General features: G+C 35.6%; 1 protein-coding gene across 3 annotated transcripts in view; it reads right to left on the reverse strand.

Moving 5' to 3' along the window:
• Nucleotides 1–315: 315 nt before the first annotated feature.
• Nucleotides 316–26,729, reverse strand: part of LOC136028488 (peptidyl-prolyl cis-trans isomerase-like 1) — a 30,609-nt gene continuing 4,195 nt past the window's right edge. For all 3 annotated transcript variants that reach the window (XM_065706340.1, XM_065706334.1, XM_065706344.1), the window contains exons 2-5: nucleotides 26,167–26,300; nucleotides 22,975–23,064; nucleotides 11,019–11,126; nucleotides 316–477 (exon numbers count right to left, since the gene is read on the reverse strand). In XM_065706340.1, coding sequence (XP_065562412.1) covers nucleotides 362–477; nucleotides 11,019–11,126; nucleotides 22,975–23,064; nucleotides 26,167–26,300 — 448 coding nt within the window. In that variant the 3' untranslated portion in view covers nucleotides 316–361. The remainder of the gene's footprint in view (nucleotides 478–11,018; nucleotides 11,127–22,974; nucleotides 23,065–26,166; nucleotides 26,301–26,729) is intronic.

The following is a 26,729-nucleotide window of genomic DNA, read 5'->3' on the forward strand; positions in this document are numbered from 1 at the left end:
TGGCCCTACCTTCAGTTGACGCCACTACTAATTACTAGCTGCCATCACTATTGATGTTGGTTAAATTTTTCTTAGACCTACTCAGCCACAGCTTGTTAGGACAAGGGAATGAATTAGGAGAAATCAAGCACAAGTTATACACCCAAAAAAGGGGATTTAGTCTTCTTTCCTATCAACCTCAGAATTTTTTTTTTTTTTATAAATATATTAAGATTAGCACCAGGTAGCAATGCGTAAATAAAACCTCAATTTACTAGTCGGCAGCAGATCCCGGACCTTAAAAGTCGCTCTTAAGTCTTCTACAAACGATTCAAATATAAACGTACAAATTCTATTGTTTAAAACAGAAGCATCGTTAAAATCATAGCATGTTAATTGTCCCTTTAAGAATTTTGACATCATCGACCGGTCTATCACCAGAGTCTGTCTCAACCATTCCCATCCGTTTGACAGTTTGCATCCCAGACTCAATACGTCCTGTAATAAAATACAATCTATCAGAGAATACGTGTAAATAATTAAAACTAATTCAGAAAAAAAACTTCCGTATTTTCCCATGAATGACCGTTGAAGAATTTTGGAGAAAAAAATATGTCTCCATATTCTAAATAACTCAGCCAAACTGAAACGTGGCGTCTCGCTAAAAAGACTAAATACTCTGCATTGAAACATAAAATATTTCCTAGAGTAAGAAGGGCTAATTTATGAAAGTTATCGATACAACTATTGCAGAAATGATAAAGAAAGAAGTAGAAATACCAACTATACTGAATCCAATCAAGAAATTGACTGCAAATAAATTTGTTTCGTAAGAATGGTTCCATGGCATGTAATATATTTACGCGTGTCGTTTCTACTGTTCTTGTTTCCTCGTTTTCTGCTTAATTGTCTCATCATCCCCATTCACATACTGTCCTTTATAAGCTTCGTTTTAATTCTTTCTTTCTCGCGTTTTTACATGGTTTTTCTCATCCCTCTATCTGTCTCTGTCTCTTTTCTTTTGTCTTTAATATGTCCTTTCCTATTTCTTATATTTGGATAGCCTGTCTTAGATTAGGCTTCCTGGGGAAATTCTCGATGTTTCTACAGGTTCCCTGACATAACTCAACTAAGCAAATTTCTGATCCTCATTCGGCACGATGAATAGTCCATTTTTCTGGCAATAACAGGGTTGTTAAACAGCGTTAACTCAAACAATTTCAGAAGCAAATAACAAAAAACAATATAAAGATGGGAAAACAACTGAAAAGAAGATACACAACATTGCTGGCTTTGATTACTTTGCGGCATGTAGGTTTTTTTGCAAGAGCTCTTGGAAGCTTAGGGAACAATTTCAGAAGCAAATAACAAAAAAACAATATAAACATAGAAAAACAATTCGGCCATTTGTTTAAGACGAAAGGGCCTCCATTTCATCGTGTGCAATCACCAATGTGATTCATCCTCATCATCGACTGTGTTCTTCAGAGACAGTCAGGTAATCCAGGAAGAAAATAAGAGACTTGGGATGTTGACTTGGGAGATGAAATCAGTCTCCAAGAGACCTGTAAGGAAAAGCTTCCGAAATGGCTCAATCAGTTCAGAGACGCTTCCGAACCTTTTGGTCTAGAAATAAATGCCAGCAAAACAGATAGAATAGCCCAAACTAGATTTCCACTCAACCTATGCTTTTAAAGCCAGACCATTGAGCAAATGGATTTCGAGTATTTAGGGAGAGCACCATTTACATAACCAGGTCCTACCTCAGAGAAGCCAAGCTTAGAATCAGCCAGGCAAATACAGGAAACTGATTCTAATTTGGCGCAGCCAGCAGACTCAAACTGAGACTGCTCAACAGCAACGTCCTTTCGACGCTTTACTATGGTTCCAAAATCTGGCACTCAGACTAACACCATGAAAGGAAAATTCTCGTGCTTAAAAATATGTGTTTAAGGAGCATTCTAAATAGTCATTGGACCCAAAGTAATGAACGCTACTGTACGACAGAAGATGCCTCAGCCACTGTTTACTGAAGTCATCAAATATTGGAAGTGGAGACACCCTTGGCATGTGACTCGCATGTCTAAAACTCGACTGCTAAAGACCACCCTCCGGTGGCTGCCATGTGGCACCAGAAGAACAGGACACCTCAGAAACACCTTGCGAAGGAACTACAGAACTGACCTCTCAAATCTCAATGCCTTTCTTCAACCTGAATAGAGGGATACCTGGGTGGCCGCAGCAATGAGTGACGACCGGCGACTCTTCTTTGATTCCCTAAGCGTCTCTGGAGGCACAGAAAGATCTAGGGTAAAATGGCCTAGTATATATTTGCCCAAACGCAAGAAACAAGCTTTTTTGTCGTACAGTATACCACTTAAGGGTCGGCCCACATTTGGCGTCTTTTTTAAATATTTTCAGGCCTTCTTTTTCCTTTTTAGACGGCGTTGTTTCCCATCTTTTTGCTCAAAAGTTGTGTGGTTCCAAGGCATAGAAACCCAAGAGAGGGTTATGTAAATTTAAGCAATGAAGAAGTAATTTCATGTCACTGGCTCGACTACTGGAAGTCATGGTAGTAAAATTTACCAACCATAATCGTTTTATAGCCTAGGAGATTGATTTTTTTCTAGGTTATGATGTAGTAAACATCTGATTTGAGAATTTTGATTATCATCATAAAAGGGTAGAAATCGGCACTTTACCGGTGCATAATCTGTTTTGTTACTAACTCCCGGTATTCTACGACGCTAAAGTCAAGAACAACACCGAGTTATCTCTCAAGCTTCTTTTTCGGGCGGGGGTAATTTACTGATATATTCTTGATGGCTTTCAGAAATGTTAAATGATTAAATTAAAAAAAAAATATGTTTAGCTCGCATTTTACCAGCAAAGTATACATATACAGAAAAGAAGATTCTTAAGTAACACAGTTTTTAAATTAAAATATAGTATTTTTTTAAGTAGAAGCTAAGTAGAAACAGTTAATCAATTTATTTCTGAATTAAAAAAAAATGAAAAAGAAGAACAAAAAGAATTCCAGACAAGCAATTTCTCTCGCTCCTATACGGAAGTAAGCGCAGATAACTTTGTTAAATATTATTGATGACTTTCCGTAATAAGAAATATTTTACAGGTAAAAAAACGAAGACCTCACAAGTCACCACTAAGAAAATACGACAAAGATAATTTAAAGATAATACCACAAGTAAGTAAATGCCACTGGTTTACTTCATTACAAGATGAGCATATACGTTAATCAATATATTCCTGAATTACAAAACAAAACTAGAAGAAGACAAAGAAAAAATTCAAGAGCATCCCTGTTCTTGTACATAATTAAGGCTACCCGGAAAATCTCCCCAAGGAAACTTCCTCAAGAAAATTGTGTATGTTAAAAAAATTCTATATGCAAACAATGGGCAAATTGTAAAACTGAAAAAGACCCAACGGAGCATGTGGGGAAAAAGACCCTTCCCTAGGAGCATGTGGGGGGTCATGTCATCTCCAGAGGGATATTCGTTATATTTGACCTTTCAATTATGCTTAACCAAATTGCTATATCAAAATTTTAATCTTATATCATTTGGGAAAAGCAACGTGGGGGGGGGGGGCTAGTTGTCATTCAGTTTGTTTGGTGACCCAAAAGTGGACTAACTTTTAATTTTTGTTCAAATATGCCTTCTCCCGATATTCTAGGATCCATGGCTCGAAATGATCATCCCAGGGGGAAACTAAAAAAAAACAAAAAAAAAGGAAAAACCCATTTGTGATCTTTTCAGGCAAAAAAAAAATTGCAGATGGGAACTTGAGACATCCATAGTAAGGATGTTCGTTTCTCTGAACGTTTTGTAGCTAGGAAGGAGGGGAAGGAGCCTCAAAGGATACATTTTAATACTAAAGAATCTTAACTCTCATTAGCCTTCCGACAAATTCAGCATTAGTTCTAAGGTAGGTGGGTGAAGGTAGAAATTGATACATAATCCCTCTTTAGTTCCGGGAATATTTCTGGTCTACGTTGTTATTATGAAAGTAAAGAGTACCTAATTTTAAGGTACCTATTTTGTACTTTCTTTTTGGCTGCAATTAAAATAAGTATAAACATAAAAAGGAAAAAGAAAATGAAATGACTACCTATCGAGCTCTTCTAAAAGCAGCATTGCCATTTGTCCTGTTTACACAAAATAACACGAAACAAGACCAATATAAAGGAGAAAACGATCAAAGCTAGTAAATTTGTACTGGGTACAGTGTAGAAGTCAATTTAAAATTCAAAAACTAGAAATGTAAAATATTGAAAACAGCAACAAACGATCACATTGATATTTGGAGGGTTCTTTTTTCGTAGAATTAATTCATTAGACGTTAAACACACTCTACCTACACATTAGTACATCAATATGACCGTCGAAACAAAGAGAAATCTGATAGAAGAATGTCCAGCAAGGAGTGGATACCGGCTTTTAGATATTCAATGCATTGAACGTTAAGCAAGAGAGCATAGTTGGGGAAGGAAGAGTCCGACACCGGTAAGGGGGGATAGGGTTTTCACTGGCCCACCCAATCAATAGCAGTTGCTTTTTTGGGGGCGTGGGAGCAATAGACCTTACTGGGTTGAACCTCGAAACAGATTGTATGCGTCCATTCCACCATAAAATTTAAAAATTTAAGAATCGCTACTGTCACTACGGAATCTTTATCCTATCCCCAAAATGTCTAGTTACGGCTAAATAAATAAGTTTTAGGGCTAAACACCATGTTTGTTGATTTCATTTTTTTTTTTAACGGGCGTTATGAGCCAACTATTGATGAGAAATAAGCCCAAAAAGAGTCCAAACCAACAAAGTCAGCAACATAGTCTTCAGGCTAAAGCTGCATCCGGGCATTAGATTCGATTGCAACGGTGGCGATATTCATACTTAAAAAGAGCGCTAAATGGGAAATTGCCGGGTATATTAATCATTTAGTAAGCTAATAAAACAAATATCCCAAAAACTTCCCTGGAATTCTATAAAAACAAAATATAAAACAAAAAAGAAGGAAAATAAACCAGATTCCGCCATCAGAATTGGATTCTATGCTACATTTTCAGTACTCAGCGTGGATCGAGTGGAAAAGTGCGCATAAATAAAGAAAAATCACTAAGAAAAAATAATAAAAGATATACACATAGGCTAAACAACTTGGAACATAAAAAAAAAGAATAATTCCTTTTGCTATCTAAACAAAACCAACCGGATTCAATAACACGATTGAACAATAACATTAAAATTCAAATTTTGCAAGCAACCCGCTTTTGCTTACTTACATATAACTCATTTTACCACCCACACCACAGGCATTGCACCCACCCCATAAGCATACTCTGCATTACATTTGTTAGAATGGTTTTTGAAGTTTAAGCTATCTAGCGGTGACGTTTCCCCTTTTTTTGAGCAAATTTATATTATTTTCTAAGAAAACATCTAAATAATATGAATAGATCTGAAAATAATGGATACGATGACGCAAGTGTCTTTTACTTTCGGTGTAAATCAAAGCCGCAGGCTTGTCGCAAAAATTCATGTTTTCTGAAAAACCTTTTCAACTTATTTTTCTTTCTAAAAAAAACAAAAAAAAAAACTTAGTGAATCTGAAAAACTAATTTGGTATATTGACAAAGATGAATACCAGCTACAGGTTGACATTAGTATTGTCTTCTTCCGTTGCTGAATTGAGTCTGCACGTCATCTGAAAAATTATATACCAAAAACTTAACCGTAGAAAACGAACCGTAAATGTTTTTTGAGCGTTTTGACGCTCTGTTTGCAGAACCCAATTTAAAATAAATTTGGAACAATGTTACGTCAATAGCATATTTTGTTCCAGCAGAAAAATAATTCTGGGACCCATCCTCCCACTAAGCCCCAAAATGAATGAAATATGTGTGCCAAAAACGGTAATGTTTTCTTCAAATTGAATAAAACCAATTCTTTTGCATTTTTGGCGTCTCCACTAGTTTCAAGCCTCTCCCATTTCCTAAGGGGAACAAGGCCAACTTGTTTCATATACAAACAATCTCTAAAGAATATTTTCTGGTGTGACAAATGTTTCAACAACCGTCAAATAATAATTCTGCTCAATTTATTGTTTACAAATTTTGCAGAGTGATTTAAGCAGTTTTGTTTCATGTTTTATCTCTTCGAAGAATCACTGAAGCAATATACATTTGAATAATGAATAGCAGGCTGGAAACAAAAGCAACTCAATGGGAATTTCTAAAGAAGTAAAAACAAAGACAAAACTGACAACAAAAGCTTCTGGATAATAAATGTGCATATTTGTTCTTCTTTTTCATTTAGAACAAGAACAACTTTAAAACATAAAACACGATTTTCCACGATTTTTTCCAGCTTAGAAATCTAGTTAAAAGTAACGAGAAAATTCAAAATAAACGATGAGAAATTAATCTGGTGGCCATTAGGCTTTGAAATCAATTGTCACAACTAAGAAAATCTTCATAAAATCAATATGCGTTCGTCTGAGACACGAATGACGAAATTAAGGAAGACTAAGAAGCACGAAAATTGTGTGCATATACGACAGACTTACGAAAAACGAGCATTTACGTGCAGTCCCGTGGAAAGAGATAACTTTCCGTTTTTCATACCTTAGCTATGATGAAATTTATTCAAATTTTTAACTTATCCAAGAATCATGACATTGCATAAGTTTGGATTCATATTTTAAGAGGCAACGTTCTAATGTTGCCTCTAGTGAAGGGCCATCAGCCTTACACTGTATTATTTACTTTTAATTATTTTTTCAACAGCCATTTGATATGGAAGGGGTGGTGACGGACACTTCGGAGGGGGCTAACTCGACTACAAACTAAATTTTCTAATGTCATTTTTAAAAGGGGGTTTGAGGGCATCTGACCCCTTTCCACGCCCTTTTTAGCTGCCCTTCCCCAAACATATCCAATCAGAATTTGAAGATGGTAATTTTTGTTCACAACAAGCAAAAGGTCAAATAACTATGCCTACGATAATGATATGACTTCCACAACCCTTGGGGCATAGGTTGTAAGTAATACAAGTTCTCAATTGTTCGCATAGAGGGTTAATTTTAAGGAAAGGGACCATTTTTATCCCGGGTCTCTAGAAAGGATATTAAGGTGAGGAAATGTTGAGAGGAGTGAATAAAATCAAAACAAACTAAGCGCATGCTGGTTGTCAAATGGGTGCATCAGTAATGTCATAGGCAGCGCAAAAAGTCGCTTCGTATAAAATGAGTTGCGTAGAAACGGCGGAAGGAGTTCATTTGATTGGAAATTAAGATATCTAGAGCATTTTTTAAGAGTCAAACGAGATTAGAGGGCAACCAGCACCCTCTCATGCCCATCAGTTCTCCAAACACGTCCAATAAAAATTTTGAAATAGCCATTTTGTTCAGCATAGTTGTAAGATCCAGTACTTGTATCTCTGGGAATGTCAAACTCCCAAACAGCCTTCGCGACAAACCCTATAATTTATGCAATTTGCCCATTGTTTACGTATTATTTGTTATTGAAAAAGATGGGCATGTTTGACCTTTAGTGTCCAAATAGACGAAGGGCATTGAGGTGGACCTTTGAGAGAGTGTTTAAGGGCGTGTTGAACTAAAACAATACATATTATGTATATACGGGTTGTAAAAAGGGCGTAACTCAAGAATGACTAAGTGCATTAATTCAGAACTTTCAGGAAATTATGAGAGGATTGATCAATTGACAACAAAAGCAATATTTGCACGCTACTATTACTACTACTACAACGACAACTGCAATTTCTACTACTGCTACTACCACAACTACTGCTTATGTAGTGAGTACTACCAAGGCTGAGGATATTGAAGTGAAAATTTGAGGAAACGTTGAGGGGAAAGTTAAACTAAATCAATACATACTATGTACATACAGATTGCCAAAAAGGCATATCAACAATATCTTTGGAACGGCTTATGGTATCAAGCTGAAACTTCCAAGACATCATGAGAGGGATGTTCAACTGACCAGAAGGCAGCAACACGCACAAGCTACTACTGTTATTTATACAGGTGCTACTACCGTTACTACAACTATTCTTACGACATTACTACTGCTACTACTATTATGATACTAGTATTATAAGGTAAGAATACTAATACTAAGGGTAAGAAGGCGAAAATTCGAGAGAATACTAAGGGGAAATTTGAGCTAAATCATAGCAGCAGCTAATTGTGTTAATTTGAAATTTATAGGGCTTGGTGAACAGACAAAAAGGCAATATATTAGTACTACTACTGCTACTAGTACTAGTGTTATTCCTGTTAACACAACTACCAGTCCTATAACTAGTACTACCACTACTACTAACAACTCACCGCAGCACAAGCTGCATGATGCCAACACAGCTACGAACGCTCCTCCATCCCAATCCATTCAAAGTCTCTCTCTTTATACCCTCCCAGGAAGTTCCCATTTCCATTAAATCTTTCTTTATGACATTCTCCCACCCTATCCATGGACAACCTGGTTTCCGCTTAGCCCTATATGGTTGGCCAAAAAGGACAATCTTTGGCCATCCTTCATCAGAAGAACGTAACCTAGCCATCTCAACCTTTCTCTCATTATAGCCCTAGAAAGCGGGATTGAACCGCATTTTATCGTACAGTCACTGTTTGAAATACGCTCAGTAAGCCGGTACCCACAACAACCCGTAGACAATTTCTCTGGAAAACATCTAGCAAATCTTCATCCGTTTTTCGAAGCGCCTATGCTTCAGACCCATATTTGACCACTGTCATCAATATAGCTCCCAATATCCTAATTTTCCTAAATCAAAAATAGTAGCTTCCTAAATTGAAAAATTTTATTTGTTAATTAAAATGTTGAATTATTAAATTCAATTAGGAAATTTTCAGGGAATTTTGAATTAAACCAAAGACTATGAGCGTCCAGGTACTCAAATGAACGTTCCTATAATATATCAGGAAATGCTAAGGGTTTAAAGTAAAAACTTGCAGAGAATGTTGAGGGGGACGTTGTACTAAATAAAAGTCAAAGGGCACATCTGTATTTATTCCAGGAACGGCTTACAGGGAGCATTGAACTTACATATATTAAATAAATCCTGGTTTAAAAAAGGGGCGTATCTGCAATATCTCAGGCGCAACTAGGTTTATTAGGTAGAAACTTTCAGGAAATATGGGTTCGAATGACGAACTAATGAAAAGACACTAAAGTATATCCACGTAGTCAAAATAGTATATTAACAATATCTCAGGAGCAATTAAAGGACGTGTCAGGTTGAAACTTAAAGAGACTGTTGGGAGAGGGATTGAGCTTGATATAAGACCATATGTGCATCTCAATTATCAAAAGGGCTTATCCACAAAACCTCAGGAACGGCTAGTGGCGTTCACTGGAAACTTACAGGGAATGATAAGGAGGGTATTGAACTAAATCAAAAGATATTACGTCCATCCATGTTGTCAGAACGATGACCCAACATCTAAGAAACGGTAACTGTATAAAGTTTAAATTTTCAGGGAATGTTGAAATAAATCAAAACAAACTATTTGTATCCAGGTTCTCAAAAGGGCGTATGCGAAATATCTCAAGAACGGCTAGGATAATCAGTGTGAACTTTCATGTAGGCTAATGTTTAGAGGAATATATATTTTATAGCATATACTTTGAACTTATTTTTATAATTAAAACATTGAAAAAAATCACTGCTAGATAATATATTGAATCTTGAATTGTTTTGATTGCCAGGAATTTATATCATTATATATTAAACATTCAGTTCATTTTCATTAGTTGTTTCAAGTCATCTTGATTTGTATAGTTATTTCCCTTCTTTCATCGAAATTCTGAAAAATTAAAGTACACTGTTAAAAATACATATAGTATTCAATAAACACAAGTGACAAAATACACTTTAGAATGTTTCCAGTTTGGAGGGCAGTAGCCAAACTCCAGTTTATACTAATTTTTGGTCATTTTAAATTTGACTCGAGCATTCATTTTAATTCTTACCACTTTTAAGGATTTTATTATTCATCTATTTCAACACCTACCATATTTATGTTTTATGCGACTGTTCGTTTCAATTTCCGTTCATTTTGGGTTTTAATTATTTTTTATAGTAATTTCTTGTTATCTCAAGTAAAACTATACTATAAAACGTGATTTCAGTTCGTCTTAAGTTTCATTATGGCTCTTTACTTTTATTTGAAAAACTAGTTGGGAAGTTCTTTTTTAATTAATCTTAGTAAAAAATCAAGCTAAGAAATACAAACGGCACCATAGGACATTAGCTCAGGTACATTATATTCCTTAGACAGGTAGCCATGATTTTGTTTCTGGGTAAGGGATTGGTGTTTTACTCATTTCAGAATACCCCAACCGAGTATAAATGCACTAATTAAGTCAAAATAAAGATTCTAATGCAATTTTCTACATTTACGGAGGGGTAAGAATTAACGTTTAAAACCATTCAAACATTGCTCTGGATGGAGCATATTGTGTCAGTACGGATCATTCAGCAATTAGCCAAAGAAACTGTCGGGCGACAGGCATAGAAAAAAAAATAGCATATATTCCTGTTGTGATGCACAGAAAATTTCTTTGCCCCCTTCCCTAAAACTGAAAATTACCTTTTTTCCCAAACCATATATTACTCCTCCCCCCCCCCCCCCCGCCCAAAAAAAGAAAGTTTCTGAAAGTTTCAACTCAACCCCCTTGCCGTGAGACAAAAAAAAAGGTTATACTTACCAAACTACTTATACAATTCATCAACAACTCACTGATTGTATGCAATCTCTCAAGTGAAAAATACTCTTTTTTGAGGATCGGAAACATACTGAGACCTCTTTTGTTTAATGGGAAATACCCCCATCAGGTACCCGTTGCTAAGCATACCGTTCTTAGATTAGTGATTGACTGGGAGTTACGGACACTTACCAATTATATAAATTCAGATTTTGTGCTTGTAAAAAAAGTATGCCGTAAGTTGAAATAAAAAACTAAACCTTACCGAAAATGGCATGTTTACCATCTAGCCACTGAGTAGGCGCCAGTGTTATAAAAAATTGCGATCCGTTAGTGTTGGGTCCAGAATTAGCCATTGACAGTACCCCAGCACCTAACCAAATACAAAAGTATTAAAGTGAATAAGAGGAATAAAACTTTTCAAAACAAAATAGGTTAGATACAGCAAGAACAGTCTTTTCCTATCGAGCAGATGAAAAAATCCCAAGAATTCAATCAAAAAATACCGAAACACACACCAAAACATTTACACAAAAAAAGAAATGCACCCTAACTATTGTTCTGTCTTATTCCCCCTTTCGAGGGGGAATAAGTGTATTGTGATTCAATTTTGAATTGTATTTTGTATTGTCTTGCATTTAATAATAAACTTCTCTCTCTCTCTCTCTCTCTCTCTCTCTCTCTCTCTCTCTCTCTCTCTCTCTCTCTCTCTCTCTCTCTCTCTCTCTCTCTCTCTCTCTCCTCTCTCTCTTTCGGTGTGTTCTTTTCCGGATGATAATTTAGAGGTAAAAATTGCACATCGCCACTGGGGGGGGTAGTGCTTGTCTGATTGAGAAGTCTCTAAATTATCAAGTAAGGACAGATGTTGATGTTTGGATTGAAGGTAAGTTTGACAGTTTAAGAATAGAAGTACTATTTGGGGGGGGGAGAATTACTTCCTATGTTGTGTATAAGCTCCCATCTGCTAGTTGGATGGACTTTTTGCGGGGAGTTGAGGAGGTAATGTGGGGGATGTCTCGTTAGCGACTCGATTTCATTTGTATGAGTGATGTTAACTTTTATTTATTTGATTTAAGAGAAGAAAATATTGATTTTTCTAACCTAATGGCTACTAATGATCTTTTTCCGTTAGTCTAGGCATAGGCATACAACTAGCCAGTCAGAAACATTTATTGATAATATTTTGGTGGTTCTAAGTTAATCATAGCCATGCTGGTCACTTACCTGTCGTAGGTGCAGTATGTGTCGGGTCAAAAACTGATTACGCGGCTAAAAAGATTAAGACCCGGGTGCTAAAAAGCGAAAATCTAAGAAAATTTGGGGAAGAGTTAAGTTAGAAATGAATGATAATGTCTCAAGTGCATTTGACCGTCTGATGTCTATTATTCTGCCAATTTATGATAGAACATGTCCACTTACACTTGTAAAGCTGGAAAAATGCGAGCCCAGGAAGTCCTGGATCATTAAAGAAATAGTTGAGGCATCTGCACTAAATAACACGCTTTATGAGAATTATCTGAATACTGGATGTGAAAGCATGCTAAGAGATTTTAAAGTAGCTAGGAACCATGTGAACTCACAGAGGTGGAAAGCAATAAAAGAATATTTCGCAAATAAATTGTCCCACAGTAAAGATAATTCAAAAAATACGTGGATGGTGATTAATGAGATTATAGAAAAAAAGCAACAATTACAAACCAATTCTTTGTCAATAGGGGGGCGAGTTTGTGAACGATGAGTTTATAATAGCTGACCTTTTTGGCAAGTATTTTGCCAATATTGGGAAGGATATTCAAGCTGAAGGGCTTTCAAACTCCAAAACAGATTTTTCGGATCAGGAATTCACTGACGACAGAGGAAGTGTCTTTGAACTCAAATTTGAGCCATGCGATGATTTATTTATTCCACATGATTTCCGCTTGCTTTGGGTTTAACATCTTGCATAAGCTAATTCTTGTTCTTATTATATTCTAAATTCACTATTTTATTGTCATGGAAAATTGTGTGCATACTTTTGTTCAATTTCTGTTTGTGTATATGCTGAAATAGCTTTTCTACGAATTGAAATTATTAACATTATATATTAAACTGTACTTAACAAACAGTTTGTGTTAACGAACTGTAAGTAAGGAGTGACGCGACTCAATAGTAACCGAAACACTAAAAAAATAATTTGATATCAATAGACAAATCTAAAGAATCGGATTATTATGCTAATTAAAAATATATAACATTCATTAAGTTTAATTTTACTTATCAAAGGCTAAAAGCCTGAGGAAATTTGCCTGATTTTTGGAAAAAAGGGGGAGAAACCCCCAAAAAGTCAAGGAATCTTAATGAAAATCTAAGCCATTATATTCAGCGTATCAGATAACCCAACTGTGGTGGTTTCAAGCTCCCATTTTCGAAAATGTGGAATTTTGCATTTTCAAACGGTTCGTGGTAATGGACTGTAAGTACATTTAATAATAAACTTCTCTCTCTCTCTCTCTCTCTCTCTCTCTCTCTCTCTCTCTCTCTCTCTCTCTCTCTCTCTCTCTCTCTCTCTCTCTCTCTCTCTCTCTCTCTCTCTCTCTCTCTCTTTCGGTGTGTTCTTTTCCGGATGATAATTTAGAGGTAAAAATTGCACATCGCCACTGAGGGGGGTAGTGCTTGTCTGATTGAGAAGTCTCTAAATTATCAAGTAAGGACAGATGTTGATGTTTGGATTGAAGGTAAGTTTGACAGTTTAAGAATAGAAGTACTATTTGGGGGGGGGGAGAATTACTTCCTATGTTGTGTATAAGCTCCCATCTGCTAGTTGGATGGACTTTTTGTGGGGAGTTGAGGAGGTAATGTGCGGGATGTCTCGTTAGCGACTCGATTTCATTTGTATGAGTGATGTTAACTTTGATTTATTTGATTTAAGAGAAGAAAATATTGATTTTTCTAACCTAATGGCTACTAATGATCTTTTTCCGTTAGTCTAGGCATAGGCATACAACTAGCCAGTCAGAAACAATTATTGATAATATTTTGGTGGTTCTAAGTTAATCATAGCCATGCTGGTCACTTACCTGTCGTAGGTGCAGTATGTGTCGGGTCAAAAATTGATTACGCGGCTAAAAAGATTAAGACCCGGGTGCTAAAAAGCGAAAATCTAAGAAAATTTGGGGAAGAGTTAAGTTAGAAATGAATGATAATGTCTCAAGTGCATTTGACCGTCTGATGTCTATTATTCTGCCAATTTATGATAGAACATGTCCACTTACACTTGTAAAGCTGGAAAAATGCGAGCCCAGGAAGTCCTGGATCATTAAAGAAATAGTTGAGGCATCTGCACTAAATAACACGCTTTATGAGAATTATCTGAATACTGGATGCGAAAGCATGCTAAGAGATTTTAAAGTAGCTAGGAACCATGTAAACTCACAGAGAAGGAAAGCAAAAAAAGAATATTTCGCAAATAAATTGTCCCCCAGTAAAGATAATTCAAAAAATACGTGGATGGTGATTAATGAGATTATAGAAAAAAAGCAACAATTACAAACCAATTCTTTGTCAATAGGGGGCGAGTTTGTGAACGATGAGTTTATAATAGCTGACCTTTTCGGCAAGTATTTTGCCAATATTGGGAAGGATATTCAAGCTGAAGGGCTTTCAAACTCCAAAGCAGATTTTTCGGATCAGGAATTCACTGGAGACAGAGGAAGTGTCTTTGAACTCAAAATTGAGCCATGCGATGATTTATTTATTCCACGTGATTTCCGCTTGCTTTGGGTTTAACATCTTGCATAAGCTAATTCTTGTTCTTATTATATTCTAAATTCACTATTTTATTGTCATGGAAAATTGTGTCCATACTTTTGTTCAATTTCTGTTTGTGTATATGCTGAAATAGCTTTTCTACGAATTGAAATTATTAACATTATATATTAAACTGTACTTAACAAACAGTTTGTGTTAACGAACTGTAAGTAAGGAGTGACGCGACTCAATAGTAACCGCAACACTAAAAAAATAATTTGATATCAATAGACAAATCTAAAGAATCGGATTATTATGCTGATTCAAAATATATAACATTCATTAAGTTTAATTTTACTTATCAAAGGCTAAAAGCCTGAGGAAATTTGCCTGATTTTCGGAAAAAGGGGGAGAAACCCCCAAAAAGTCAAGGAATCTTAATGAAAATCTAAGCCATTATATTCAGCGTATCAGATAACCCAACTGTGGTGGTTTCAAGCTCCCATTTTCGAAAATGTGGAATTTTGCATTTTCAAACGGTTCGTGGTAACGGACTGTAAGTACGGAGCGACCCGGCTCAATAGTTACCAAAACTCTAAAAAAAAACGAATTTTGATACCAATAAATATATCAAAAGAAGCAGATTTTTACGCTGATTTCAAATATATAAGTTTCATTAAGTTTAATCCTACTCACCAAAGGTCATGAGCCTGGGAAGATTCGCCTTATTTTCGAAAAAACGGGGAAACGCCCCTTAAAAGTCATAGAATCATAATGAAAACCACACCATCAGATTCAATCAATTCTACTATATAGGTTTCAAGTTTCTATCTGCAAAAAAGTAAGATTTGTATTTTTCCCAGAAGAAAGATCACGGATGCGTGTTTATTTGTTGTTTTTTTCTTTGTTTTTCCCTAGGGACGATCATATCGACCCAGTGGTCCTAGAACATCGGGAGACGGTTCATTCGAACGGAAATTAAAAGTTCTAGTGCTCTTTTTAAGTGACGAAAAAGATTGGACGGCAACTGGGCACAATACCACGTCCACTTTTCCCAAAATTATCTGATCAAAATTTTGAGAGAGCCATTTTGTTCAGTATAGTTGAAAGATCACAAATAATTATGTCTTAAGTGTAAAATGACCCCCCACAGTCCGTGGGGAGAGGCCTCTATGAAATTGACCCATTGTTTACGTATGTATTTGTTATTGGGAAGTATACAGTCATTTCTTTTTTTGGTTGGGGGGGGGGATTGTTCTTAGGGTAGACTTCTATGGGGAGTGAATATTCCAGGAGAAATGTTACAGTGGCGGTTTTGACAGATTAACTATACGAAATTGTTTTAATTGTCTTCCATTCTCTCTGCCCAATTTTTTATGGGGAGATGTCCCGGGGGAATTATACAGGGGCTTTCTTCCGCGTGTTTTGAATTCTGGGAATTAATTTTCATTTCTGGGGTGATCGAGGAACCAATTAGTGATTAAAGTCTTATTCAAATGAAAGAATGCTAAGGAGAATTTTTCAGGGTGAATCGTCCGCAAGCAATTTTATCGGGGGGATTCTCAGCGAGGATGGAACTGTCCGGAGGAATTCAACGGGAGTAGGCGGTGTACTGTACGTTGGATGAAATTTCCACGGAGGAGCTTTCCGTAAGGGCAGGGGTATATTTCATAGAGGGTGAGCCAGATTTACCGGCATTATTTGAAAAACGAACAGAAATTATTCAATATATGAAGGGTTGCCCCGTCCTCAATATCTTACTCTTTACGCTAAAGTTTGACGGATTACTAAAATTGAAACACGGAGGTCGTTTAATTAGAGTAGGAAGCTTTTTTAAAAGTGCTAGCAGCTTAAGCGTAAAGGGCAAGGTATTGAGGATGGGGCAACCCTTCATATCTGGAATAGATCTGCCAAAATTAATATGGTGATTTTGTTTTAATTTTTCGAGCATAGTGAGCCAAATTCGAGCCTGCATTAGTTGAAAAAGGTTCAGAAATTAAATAAAAAACAAGTTTTTTACTGAAAGTAAGGAGCGACATTAAAACTTAAAACGAACAGAAATTATCCCGTATATTGGCTGTCCCCTCCTCAATGCGTCACTCTTTACGCAAAAGTTTTTATTGTTTTAAAAACTAGAATCAGAACAAAGGATCAAACTTTAGCGTAAAGAGCGAGGGGTTGAGGAGAGGACAGCCCCTTTCATGTATGGAATAATTTATGTTCGTTTTAAGTTTTAATATCGCTCTTCGCTTTCAGTTAAAAAAAACTTGTTTTTTTTTAAATTAATTTTCCGAAAGAAAGATCTCGGATGCGTATTTATTTGTTTTGTTTTTGTTTTCTTTTGTTTTCCCTAGGGGTGATCGCACCGAACCAATGGTCCTACAATATTGGGGGAGGGCCCATTCGAGCGGATGTTGGAAGTTCTTGTGTCCGTTTTAAGCGACTAAAATAATTGTAGAGCAGCTAGTCTCCCTCCCATGCCACCTTTTTTTCCAAAATCGTTCGATCGTATTTTGAGATATTCAGCGTAGTTAAAAGGCATTTGGAGATAATATGACCCCACAACCCCTGGGGAAAGGTCTTCAAGTTATGAAATTTTCCCCTTGATTATGTATAGCACTTGTTATTGGGAAGTTTGCATACATTATTCGGTTGGGGGGGGGGATGATTTTCTGCTGGGGGGATTTTCCACGGGAAGAACTGTCCATGGGGAGGAAAGCTTCTGGAGGATAGCTTTTCAGTGGAAATTTTACAATTTTCTGGCAATTTGCCAGGCGAAAAAACAAGTTTTTTTTTCAACTGAAAAGTAAGAAGCACAATTAAAACTTAAAATGAACAAAACTATTACTTATATGAGGGGGTTGTCCCCTTCTCAATACCTCCATCTTAACGCTAAAGTATGACTTTTTGTCCCAACTTTTCAAAAACGGCTCTCGGAATACAAGGGCTAACTAATTAAAACAATAAGAAACTTTTTTTAAGTACTAAAAGATCTAGCGTGAAGAGCAAGGTACTGGGGAGGGGAAAACCCCGTCATATACACAACAATTTCTGTTTGTTTTAAGTTTTAATGTTGCTCCTTACTTTCGGTTGAAAAACTTGTTTTTTTATTTGATTTAAAATAGAAGCGTTGTGGTAAAAACCGTGGAAAGAAGAGTAGTGGTAGTAGCAGAATGGTTTTAGACTCCTATACTGCAATACTAGCTTTATATTTTAAAATCAGCAACAACAGGAAACTTTTAAAACAAACTTTAATGAAAATTAAAGAAATTTATCTCACAACTCGTGAGATACTTATTTAATGTGCTTCAATATTCAACTTTTATATTGTAATATTAGTCTGATTCAATAAATGATCCTGGCCGTATTCAGGGAGGGGGGCAGGTGACCAGCTTAGTCCCTCCCCCGGTTTGACGACTGTGTTGGGTGCACAATTTTTACTGAAGGCTGGTAAAGAAACTAAGGTAGAAAAAAAGGAAAAAAGATTTTCCAGTTGATGAATTTCCAATTAAGAAAACCTAATAAAATGTATCATGTAATAAACCTATCATTGTTTTTTTAGGCCAGTGTCAACTCTAATCCACCTTGAAATAAAAGCATACTTATCGTAAGTGAAGTCATCGAATTACTCAGGGAATCTTCAGGAGAAGTCCCAGAGAATGAAGCGAAACAATGAATAGTAAGAATAGCATCTCCTCCACCTGGTACAAATCATTAGACTAGATAGGACTATATAATTTCCGGAAATTCGGAGTAGCGTTATATGCAAAGAAAGATTTAATCATCAAATACTGGTGATTGAACGTCGATAGTTTCCTAAGGAACAATTTTTGTCTCTCTAGTAGAAAAATTGAATCAAAAGAATTTGGAACTGAAACAACTTGTAAAATCTAAAATACAAGCCACTGATTCATTCCCTTCTATGTACCATCAAATAGTTCGTTATAACAAACTGTAAGAAAAGTGCGATCCGTACCAATATTAACCGAATATTAACATTAAAAACCCCAATTAAGAGTCCCTCTTTCTCCCTTCTTGATCAACAAAGAGAATCACGTTTTCCCAGGGAAAGCAGTAATGGGTCTCTTTTTTTTAGAATTCTACTGCTTTTTTCTGTCGTTGCCTGTGGGGGGGTTAGAAAATCGAGCTAAGCAGAATGCTCCTGTAACACGGGACATTCTGCTTAGGGACATTCCTGTAACGCTCCTTGTTTTCTTACAAGGTTAAGAAATGGACTTAACTAGTTGACGGCTTCGGGTCTCTTTCTGTTTCTCATTAGATTCCAGTCAAATCATACCCTTTTGAGCTATTTTGTCTTTTATTGAAATTTATAACCCTTTTATAATATTTTTAACGTCACAACAGTTGTTATAGCATGAGCATGAACTTTGGGGATAAAATAATATTTATTTATTTATATATAACACATAGGAAAATCCCCTCGCTTTTTTTTGCTGGATATAGTAAAGAATGAATCCCAGGAAATGAGGCAGTGGAGTCACTCAAATATGATATCATACTGAATACGATATGGTTTTGTATATGAATATGCAGTTTTGTCAAAAAGCGTATTTTACTTTAATAGGTTTTCACTAGATATATCAGTTTCCTTCCAAGTGAACCTTTAAATATCTCTCTGTGATTTCTAGCACCCCACAAGCAGCGACAGAAAAAAGCCGAAGAATTCTAAAAAAAGAGACACATTACTACTTCCCCTATGAAAACGTGATTCTCCTTGTTGGTCAAGAAGGGAGACTGAAGTACTTCTAAGTGGGGTTTTTGGCTATGTGATTCCAATTATTCAGCTTTCAGTTTGGTCCGACATCATTTTTGTGGGATTTTAGGCTATTTTGCCAAATCTCCATAAATTTGTTTTGCAATAAACTTTTCAAACAGTTCGTGGTAACGAACTGTAGTAAGGAGCGACCCGGCTCAATAGAAACTAAAACTCTAAAAATGGAATTTTGATACCAATAGCTACATCAAAAGAATCGCATTTTAATGCTGATTTTAAATATATAAGTTTCATCAAGTTTAGTCTTACGCATCAAAAGTTACGAGCCTGAGAAAATTTGCATTATTTTAGAAAACAGGGGAAAACACCCCCTAAAAGTCATAGAATCTTAACGAAAATTACACCATCAGATTCAGCGTATCAGAGAACCCTACTGTAGATGTTTCAAGCTCCTATCTGCAAAAATGTGGAATTTTGTATTTTTTGCCACAAGGTAGATCACGGATGCGTGTTTATTTGTTTGTTTTTTGTTTTTGTTTTTTTCCCAGGGGTGATCGTATCGACCCAGTTGTCCTAGAATGTTGCGAGAGGGCTCATTCTAACGGAAATGAAAAGTTCTAGTGCCCTTTTCAAGTGACCAAAACAATTGGAGGGCACCTAGGCCCCCTCCCACGCTAATTATTTTCCCAAAGTCAACGGATCAAAATTCTGAGATAGCCATTTTATTCAGCGTAGTCGAAAAACCTTATAACTATGTCTTTGGAGACGACTTACTCCTCCACAGTCCCCGTGGGAGGGGCTACAAATTACAAACTTTGACCAGTGCTTACATATAGTAATGGTTATTGGGAAGTGTACAGGCGTTTTCAGGAGGATTTTTTGGTTGGGGGAGGGGTTGAGAAGAGGGGGATATACTGGGGGAACTTTCCATCGAGGAATTTGTCATGGGGGAAGAAAATTTCCATGAAGGGAGCGCAGGATTTACTAGCATTATTAAAAAAAAACAATTAAAAAATAAATATGAAAAGGTTTTTTTCAGCTGGAAGTAAGGAGCAGCATTAAAACTTAAAACGAACAGAAATTATTACCCATATGAGGGGCTCACCTCCTCCTAATACCTCGCTCTTTACTCAAAAGTATTTTTAGTAATGTCAACTATTTATTCTACGGCTTTTGTGATTCAGGGGTTATTCTTAATGAATTGGGGCAAAATTTAAGATTTAGTGTAAAGAGAGATGTACTGACGAGGGGGCGAACCCTCTCATATGTGTAATAAAAACATGAGAATAAAAAATTATTTACGTAAGCTAATTTGTAAGTTACGTATATCTTTTACTAATAAAAAGATTCGTAAAAAATTAAAAGTTCTAGTTGTCTTTTTAATTAACCAAAAAATTGGAGGGCAACTAGGCTTCCTTCTCCGCTCTTTTTTTCTCAAAATCATTCGATCAAAATTATGAGAAAGCCATTTAGCCAAAAAACAATAAATATGCAAATTTCGTTTTAATTATTCCTCTGCAGAGAGCCAAAATCAAAACATGCATTGATTCAAAAACGTTCAGAAATTCAATAAAAAAAAACAAGTTTTTTCAACTGAAAGTAAGGAGCGACATTAAAACTTAAAACGAACAGAAATTACTTCGTATATGAAAGGGGCTGCTTCCTCATCAATGCTCCGCTCTTTACGCTAAAGTTTGACTCTTTCTCTCAACTCTTCTTTTTAAAACAGTAAAAATCTTTAGCGTAAAGAGCGGGGCGTTGATGAGGAAGCAGCCCCTTTCATATACGAAGTAATTTCTGTTCGTTTTTTAAGTTTTCATGTCGCTCCTTACTTTCAGTTGAAAAAACTAGTTTTTTATTTAATATCACTAAGATTGATCGAAATAATAGTTATCATTTTCTGATTCAGGATCAGATGGTGATTCTTCCTCACTTTTTTCAAAACACATTAAAATTTTCGGTCACTGTGGGATAGAAATCTTTCTTTACTAGTTCAATGATAATGTCGCTACCAAAGTTCCTTGCTTATAGTTTCGGTTAATATTGGTACGGACCACACTTTACTTACCGTTTGTTACAACGAACTGTTTGATGGTAAATAGAAAGGGATGAAACAGTGGCTTGTATTTTAGATTTTACAAACCGTTGCAGTTTCCAAATTCGTTTGATTCAATTTTTCTACTAGAGCGACAAGAATTGTTCCTTAGGAAACTATCAATGTCCAATCATCAGTATTTGATAATTAAATCTTGCTTTATATATTACGCTACTCCCGAGTTTTCGAAATTATATAGTCCTGTCTAGTCTAATGATGTGTATCAGGTGGCGGAGACTCTATCCTTACTATTCATTGTTTCGCTTCATTCTCTGGGACTTCTCCTGAGGATTCCCTGGGTAATTCGATGGGCCTCACTTACGATAAGGATACTTCATTTCAAGGTGGATTAGAGTGGACACAGGCCTAAAAAACAATAAGATGCTTATTACATGGTATGTTTTATTAGGCTTAGTTAGTTTATTAGACTGTAAGTTTTATTAGACTGATAGTTGATGGAAATTCATAAACTAAAAAAATCTTTTTTTTACTTTTTTACCTTAGTTTCTTTACCAGTCTTCAGTAAAAATTGTGCACCCAACACAGTCGTCCAACCAGGGGGAGGGGCTAAACGGGGTACCCCCCACCCTGAATATGGCCAGGATCGTTGATTGAATCAGGCTAATATTGTAATATAGAAGCCGAATATTGAACCATATTAAACAAGTATCTCACGAGTTATGTTTTATTTCATTAAAGTTTGTTTTTTAAGATTTCTGTGGTTGTTGATTTTAAAATATGAAGCTAGCATTGCAATATAGGAGTTTGAATCCATTGCGCTACTACCAGGACTACTCTTTCCACGGCTTCTACAGCTACACTTCTATGTTAAATTAAATAAAAGAAAAAGTTTTTTCAACTGAAAGTAAGGAGCAACATTAAAACAAAACAAAAACAGAAACTGTTACGTATATGACAAGGTTGCTCCCTCCCCAGTACCTTGCTCTTTACGCTAGAACCTTTTGGCACTTAAAAAAGCTTCTTATTGTTCTAATTAACAGACCCTTGTATTTCGGGAGTTGTTTTTGAAGAGTTGGGACAAAAAGTCAAGCTTTAGCGTGAAGAGCGAGGTATTGAGGAGGGAGTAACTTCCGTCATATAAGTAATAGTTTTGTTCATTCTTCGTGCTCCTTACTTTTCAGTTGAAAAACTTGTTTTTTCAACAGGCTAATTGCCAGAATTCCTAAAAGTGTAAAATTTCCACCGAAAAGTTCATCCTCCAGAAGCTTTCCTCCCCATGGAAAATCCCCCGGCAGAAAATTTACCCCCCCCCCCACTGAATAATCTATGCATACTTCCCAATAACAAGTACTATATGTAAACAAGGGGCAAGTTTCATAACTTGAGGACCTTTCCCCAGGGGTTGTGGGATAATGTTATCTCGAAAGGCCTTTTAACTATGCTGAACAGAATAGCTATCTCAACATTTATTCGAATGGCTAAAAAAGGTGGCATGGGAGGGGGACTAGCTTCCACGCTCTCACGAGAGCAGAGCGAAAACATGTGCCTGCATTATCATTTTCTGACTTCTCACTGATTGTTGCAGCAATCAGTTACATGTTATTAGCCAGAGATACTGAAGTTTCAGTCCCGTTTTTCCTAATATATCTTAAAATTAAGTCTTAAGTGCATTAATATAATTAAAGTTTTCGGTTTTCAGCTTACCAGAATGCTTAAGGTCCTCCGATATTTCATCTTCAAATTTGGAACCGTAAATTGAATTCCCTCCTCTTCCTGTACCAGTTGGGTCACCACCTGGGGAAACAAAACATACACAATATCAGTATATTCCATATATTCAGTATAAACTGATATTGGTATACAAGTATGTTTTCTAGATTTACATGTAAAAAAAAGTAGTAAAGTATATCTAAAGTAAACAACTAATTTAAAACCAAAATTTAATATAAACGACTTGAGATTTCAATCAAAACTTATTTTTCGTCCAACATTACGGTATGATTCATCAGCTCATAACTCTATTAACAATAGAAGGAACCTGACCGCACGAAAAACGTAGTGAAAACAATGGAAAGAGGAATTTTTCTTCCATTCTCGGATAAGGAAAAGGCAAAAGAAACCGTAAAGCATCCAAGATCAATGGAACAGTAATTCAGCTCCAAAAACAAATTTTACACAGCTTTTTATGTCCTATTCATTTATTCTACAAAGATAACATTTTCAGTGGACACTGTCAATATAGGCTATGTAAATGTTCATTTTCAGGGCCTGATAATATCTTTAAGAAAACTTAGATGAGAAACTAAATTTTCTTAGATACCCAATATTGACTGTATAGTTTATTGAGCTTTGTAATCATAACAATCTACAAAAAAAGTTCTTTCTGTAAAAGTCAGATTTCTGGAAAACCTATCTCCGATAGTGGGTGATGAAGATTGTACACAGAGTGAAATATAGGAGAAGTGGGATCAATTTAAGAAAATAAACGGCGAACAAGTATATTTAATTAAAATACAAAAAAATACATAGTTTTCGAAATCTAAGGGAGGAGGAAATTTTTTGTTTTCTTTCAGTTTCTTTAAAACAAACCTTACTAAAACCTGATAATAGGCCTCAAATAAATTTCTAGACCCCATACCCACTCCACTAGAGCTCATATAATTCCCCCCTAGGATCATACTTGCGCTAAGGGCGTTCTAGCGCTAGCAGACAGACCTATGCTAACGGTTTATGCGCAGTGAGAGAAAAAAAAAACGGGTCAGCTTTTAAAAACAAATGAGTATTCGCTGTAAAAATTTGATTATATTATTCCCTACCATCTCTCTTATATCTTTTCTCTTAAGATTCTCTATTATTCCGATTATAGCACAGCGTGGTGAGCCTAAAGCATCAGAAGCTGAATAGCTGAAAAACAAAACAATTTAAGACGATTCTTCAAGTTAAATCCCATCAGGACTCTCTCTGGTGATAGCCTTTTAGTTCCAGTTTAGCCTTTAGCTAATTTGTTTAGAGGTAGTAATAATTTAATACTTCATTTTTTCAGGAATAAACTGATTGTAGCGACAGATAGTGTGAAGAACTATTAAATTTTATATTGCCTAACAATCTTGTGCAAATTTTTTACTCTTCGACCAGCAGTATTCAAATTTTCAAGCAAAAAGTACGAATAGTTTCTTATGCACCAAGTGTTTTGTAAATCGACAAGGAATATAAACTAGGACTTTAAAAAAGTTAATTAGAGAATAAATAGAACAACAAGAAGAACTATAGTCATGAAAAAGAATCACTACAATCTCAATCAAAAACCCTTTCCTAAATTGCACCTGTACATGCATATCCGGACTAAGATTGAACAACTAATGTGCTTTTGACTTCTTGTTACATTTTCCTAAAATAATAACTGTAATCAAAGGACACTCTTCGGTTCACCATCAAAGATTTCAAATCTTTTGGATAACAGAAAGTTTCCTCATTTTCATATAATTCACCTATCTCTTGCTTTTTTCAAGTCCCTCCCCCTCTCAAAAACAAATCTTGCTCCTCCTAAGAAAAAATCCTGCACATTTTCTTACTATTTCTAACACTGTTTAGAGGAAAAGCTTCTCCTGTCAAGAGATTTCCTTATAACTATCTTGCAAATCTTTGGTAGATTTAAATCGCAGATGTTGCTAGACACATAGGTGGGATGAAGGGGATCGTACAAGAGATCCTTTTAGAAAATTAGATAAGAAGTTGTCATATACAATTTCCGATTCTGACGTTATTGTATCATTTCTTGGACTATATATATATATATATATATATATATATATATATATATATATATATATATATATATATATATATATATATATATATATATATATATATATATATATATATATATATATATATATATATATATATATATATATATATATATATATATATATATATATATCTGCAAGTTCCCATAGGTTTAAAGCAAATAAGACTCCCTCTTAGTTTAGTCTTAGACCATTATCTTTATTTAGTTTTATTGTACCTATATTCTGTATATCTTATTTGCAAAAAAAAAGATACCCCATTGCAGGTCCTGTCTAAAGGACTATGACAAGGAGATCAGCAGCACCGGTTCAGACTATAGGTGTGGTTTGTTTACCAACTTCAATTATCAGCAAAAGCAAAAACTTTCCATACGTCAATCTACAGACATAAATTCTACCTAACAAATCTTATTCAGCTAAATTATTTTCCTTTTTTTGGCATCAGAAGCAGCAGAATCAAGCACTACATGAACTTAAGCATCAGCACCGCTTCTGGTTTTTGTTGCAATAGCAATGCCTCTTATCAAATCTTTCATCCACTCTGTGGGGACGTCGGATCTCTACCGACTTGGATTCTTAAAGCTTTATCCCCTTCTCAAAAAGGTCAGATTAAAATCAGATTCAAGAACGGCAAAATTATGAGCCTAGCTCTTACTTTTCACCAAAGTTTGATTGAGATCCAATGTCTCCTTCCGTTAGATGTGCTGAAAACAAGAATTTTAGGATTCATCTCCAATAAAACCCTCTTTGTAGTTAGGTAAAAAACAATCATGAAAGACTAGACTGACTAGGAAGTTTTCACCCTGAAAAACAAAACAGAGATAGAAAGGGTAGGCATTTGGAAGAACCTCCACCAACCCGTCCTCAGTGCAAATTATCATGCGACGAAAAACCCATAAAGAACTAAATTTCATAAGCCAGAAAATCGACAACTCCAACAAAACTTAAAATGACACACTTCAGATGAAACATATTTCAATTTTCTCTCAATGTTGGACCTGAGTACAACTGTATGCATGTTTTCACACACACAAAAAAATAAAGAATATTTCAAAAATTTGAAACGAAATAGATAGATTAATTTCCTTACCTTGGATCATGAAATCTCTTATTATTCTATGAAATTTTGTCCCATTATAATATCCTCTTCTGGTAAGTTCGGCGAAATTTCTACATGTTTTTGGAGCGTGTTTCCAATATAATTCTATTACCAAGTCTCCCATTCTAAAAAGCAAAATTGATGTTTCATAGCTATGTTTCAGGCTTTGGAGGAAGAGTCATACTTATCAAAGAGAAAATAAAAACTCTAATGAGAGCAGTTTATGATGATCAAGTTGAGGTTTTAAACCTAGAAATAAATCAAATTTTTTGCTTGGTATGTGTTTTTCGAGGCAGCAGTTCAACTTAAAAAGAACAAAACGAAAACTTGTGTTTAAGTCTCCAAAAGAAAAAACGTAAGGAGAATTTGACCAAGACTTTTTAGAATATATCACCTTACAGTGAAGTTATAATTAAGTAGAATAAAAATTTGCTTTCATAAGTCTTGCCTTGCTTTCATAAGGTAAAATTGTCTTGCATAGCAGCACATGTACAGGAGGTGCCACCAGTGGGTGCCCCAACGAAATATTCAGATTCGTCCAAATCCACAATAAT

Source organism: Artemia franciscana, chromosome 1 (assembly GCF_032884065.1).
Source record: "Artemia franciscana chromosome 1, ASM3288406v1, whole genome shotgun sequence".
In the NCBI taxonomy this organism is placed as follows: Eukaryota; Metazoa; Arthropoda; class Branchiopoda; order Anostraca; family Artemiidae; genus Artemia; species Artemia franciscana.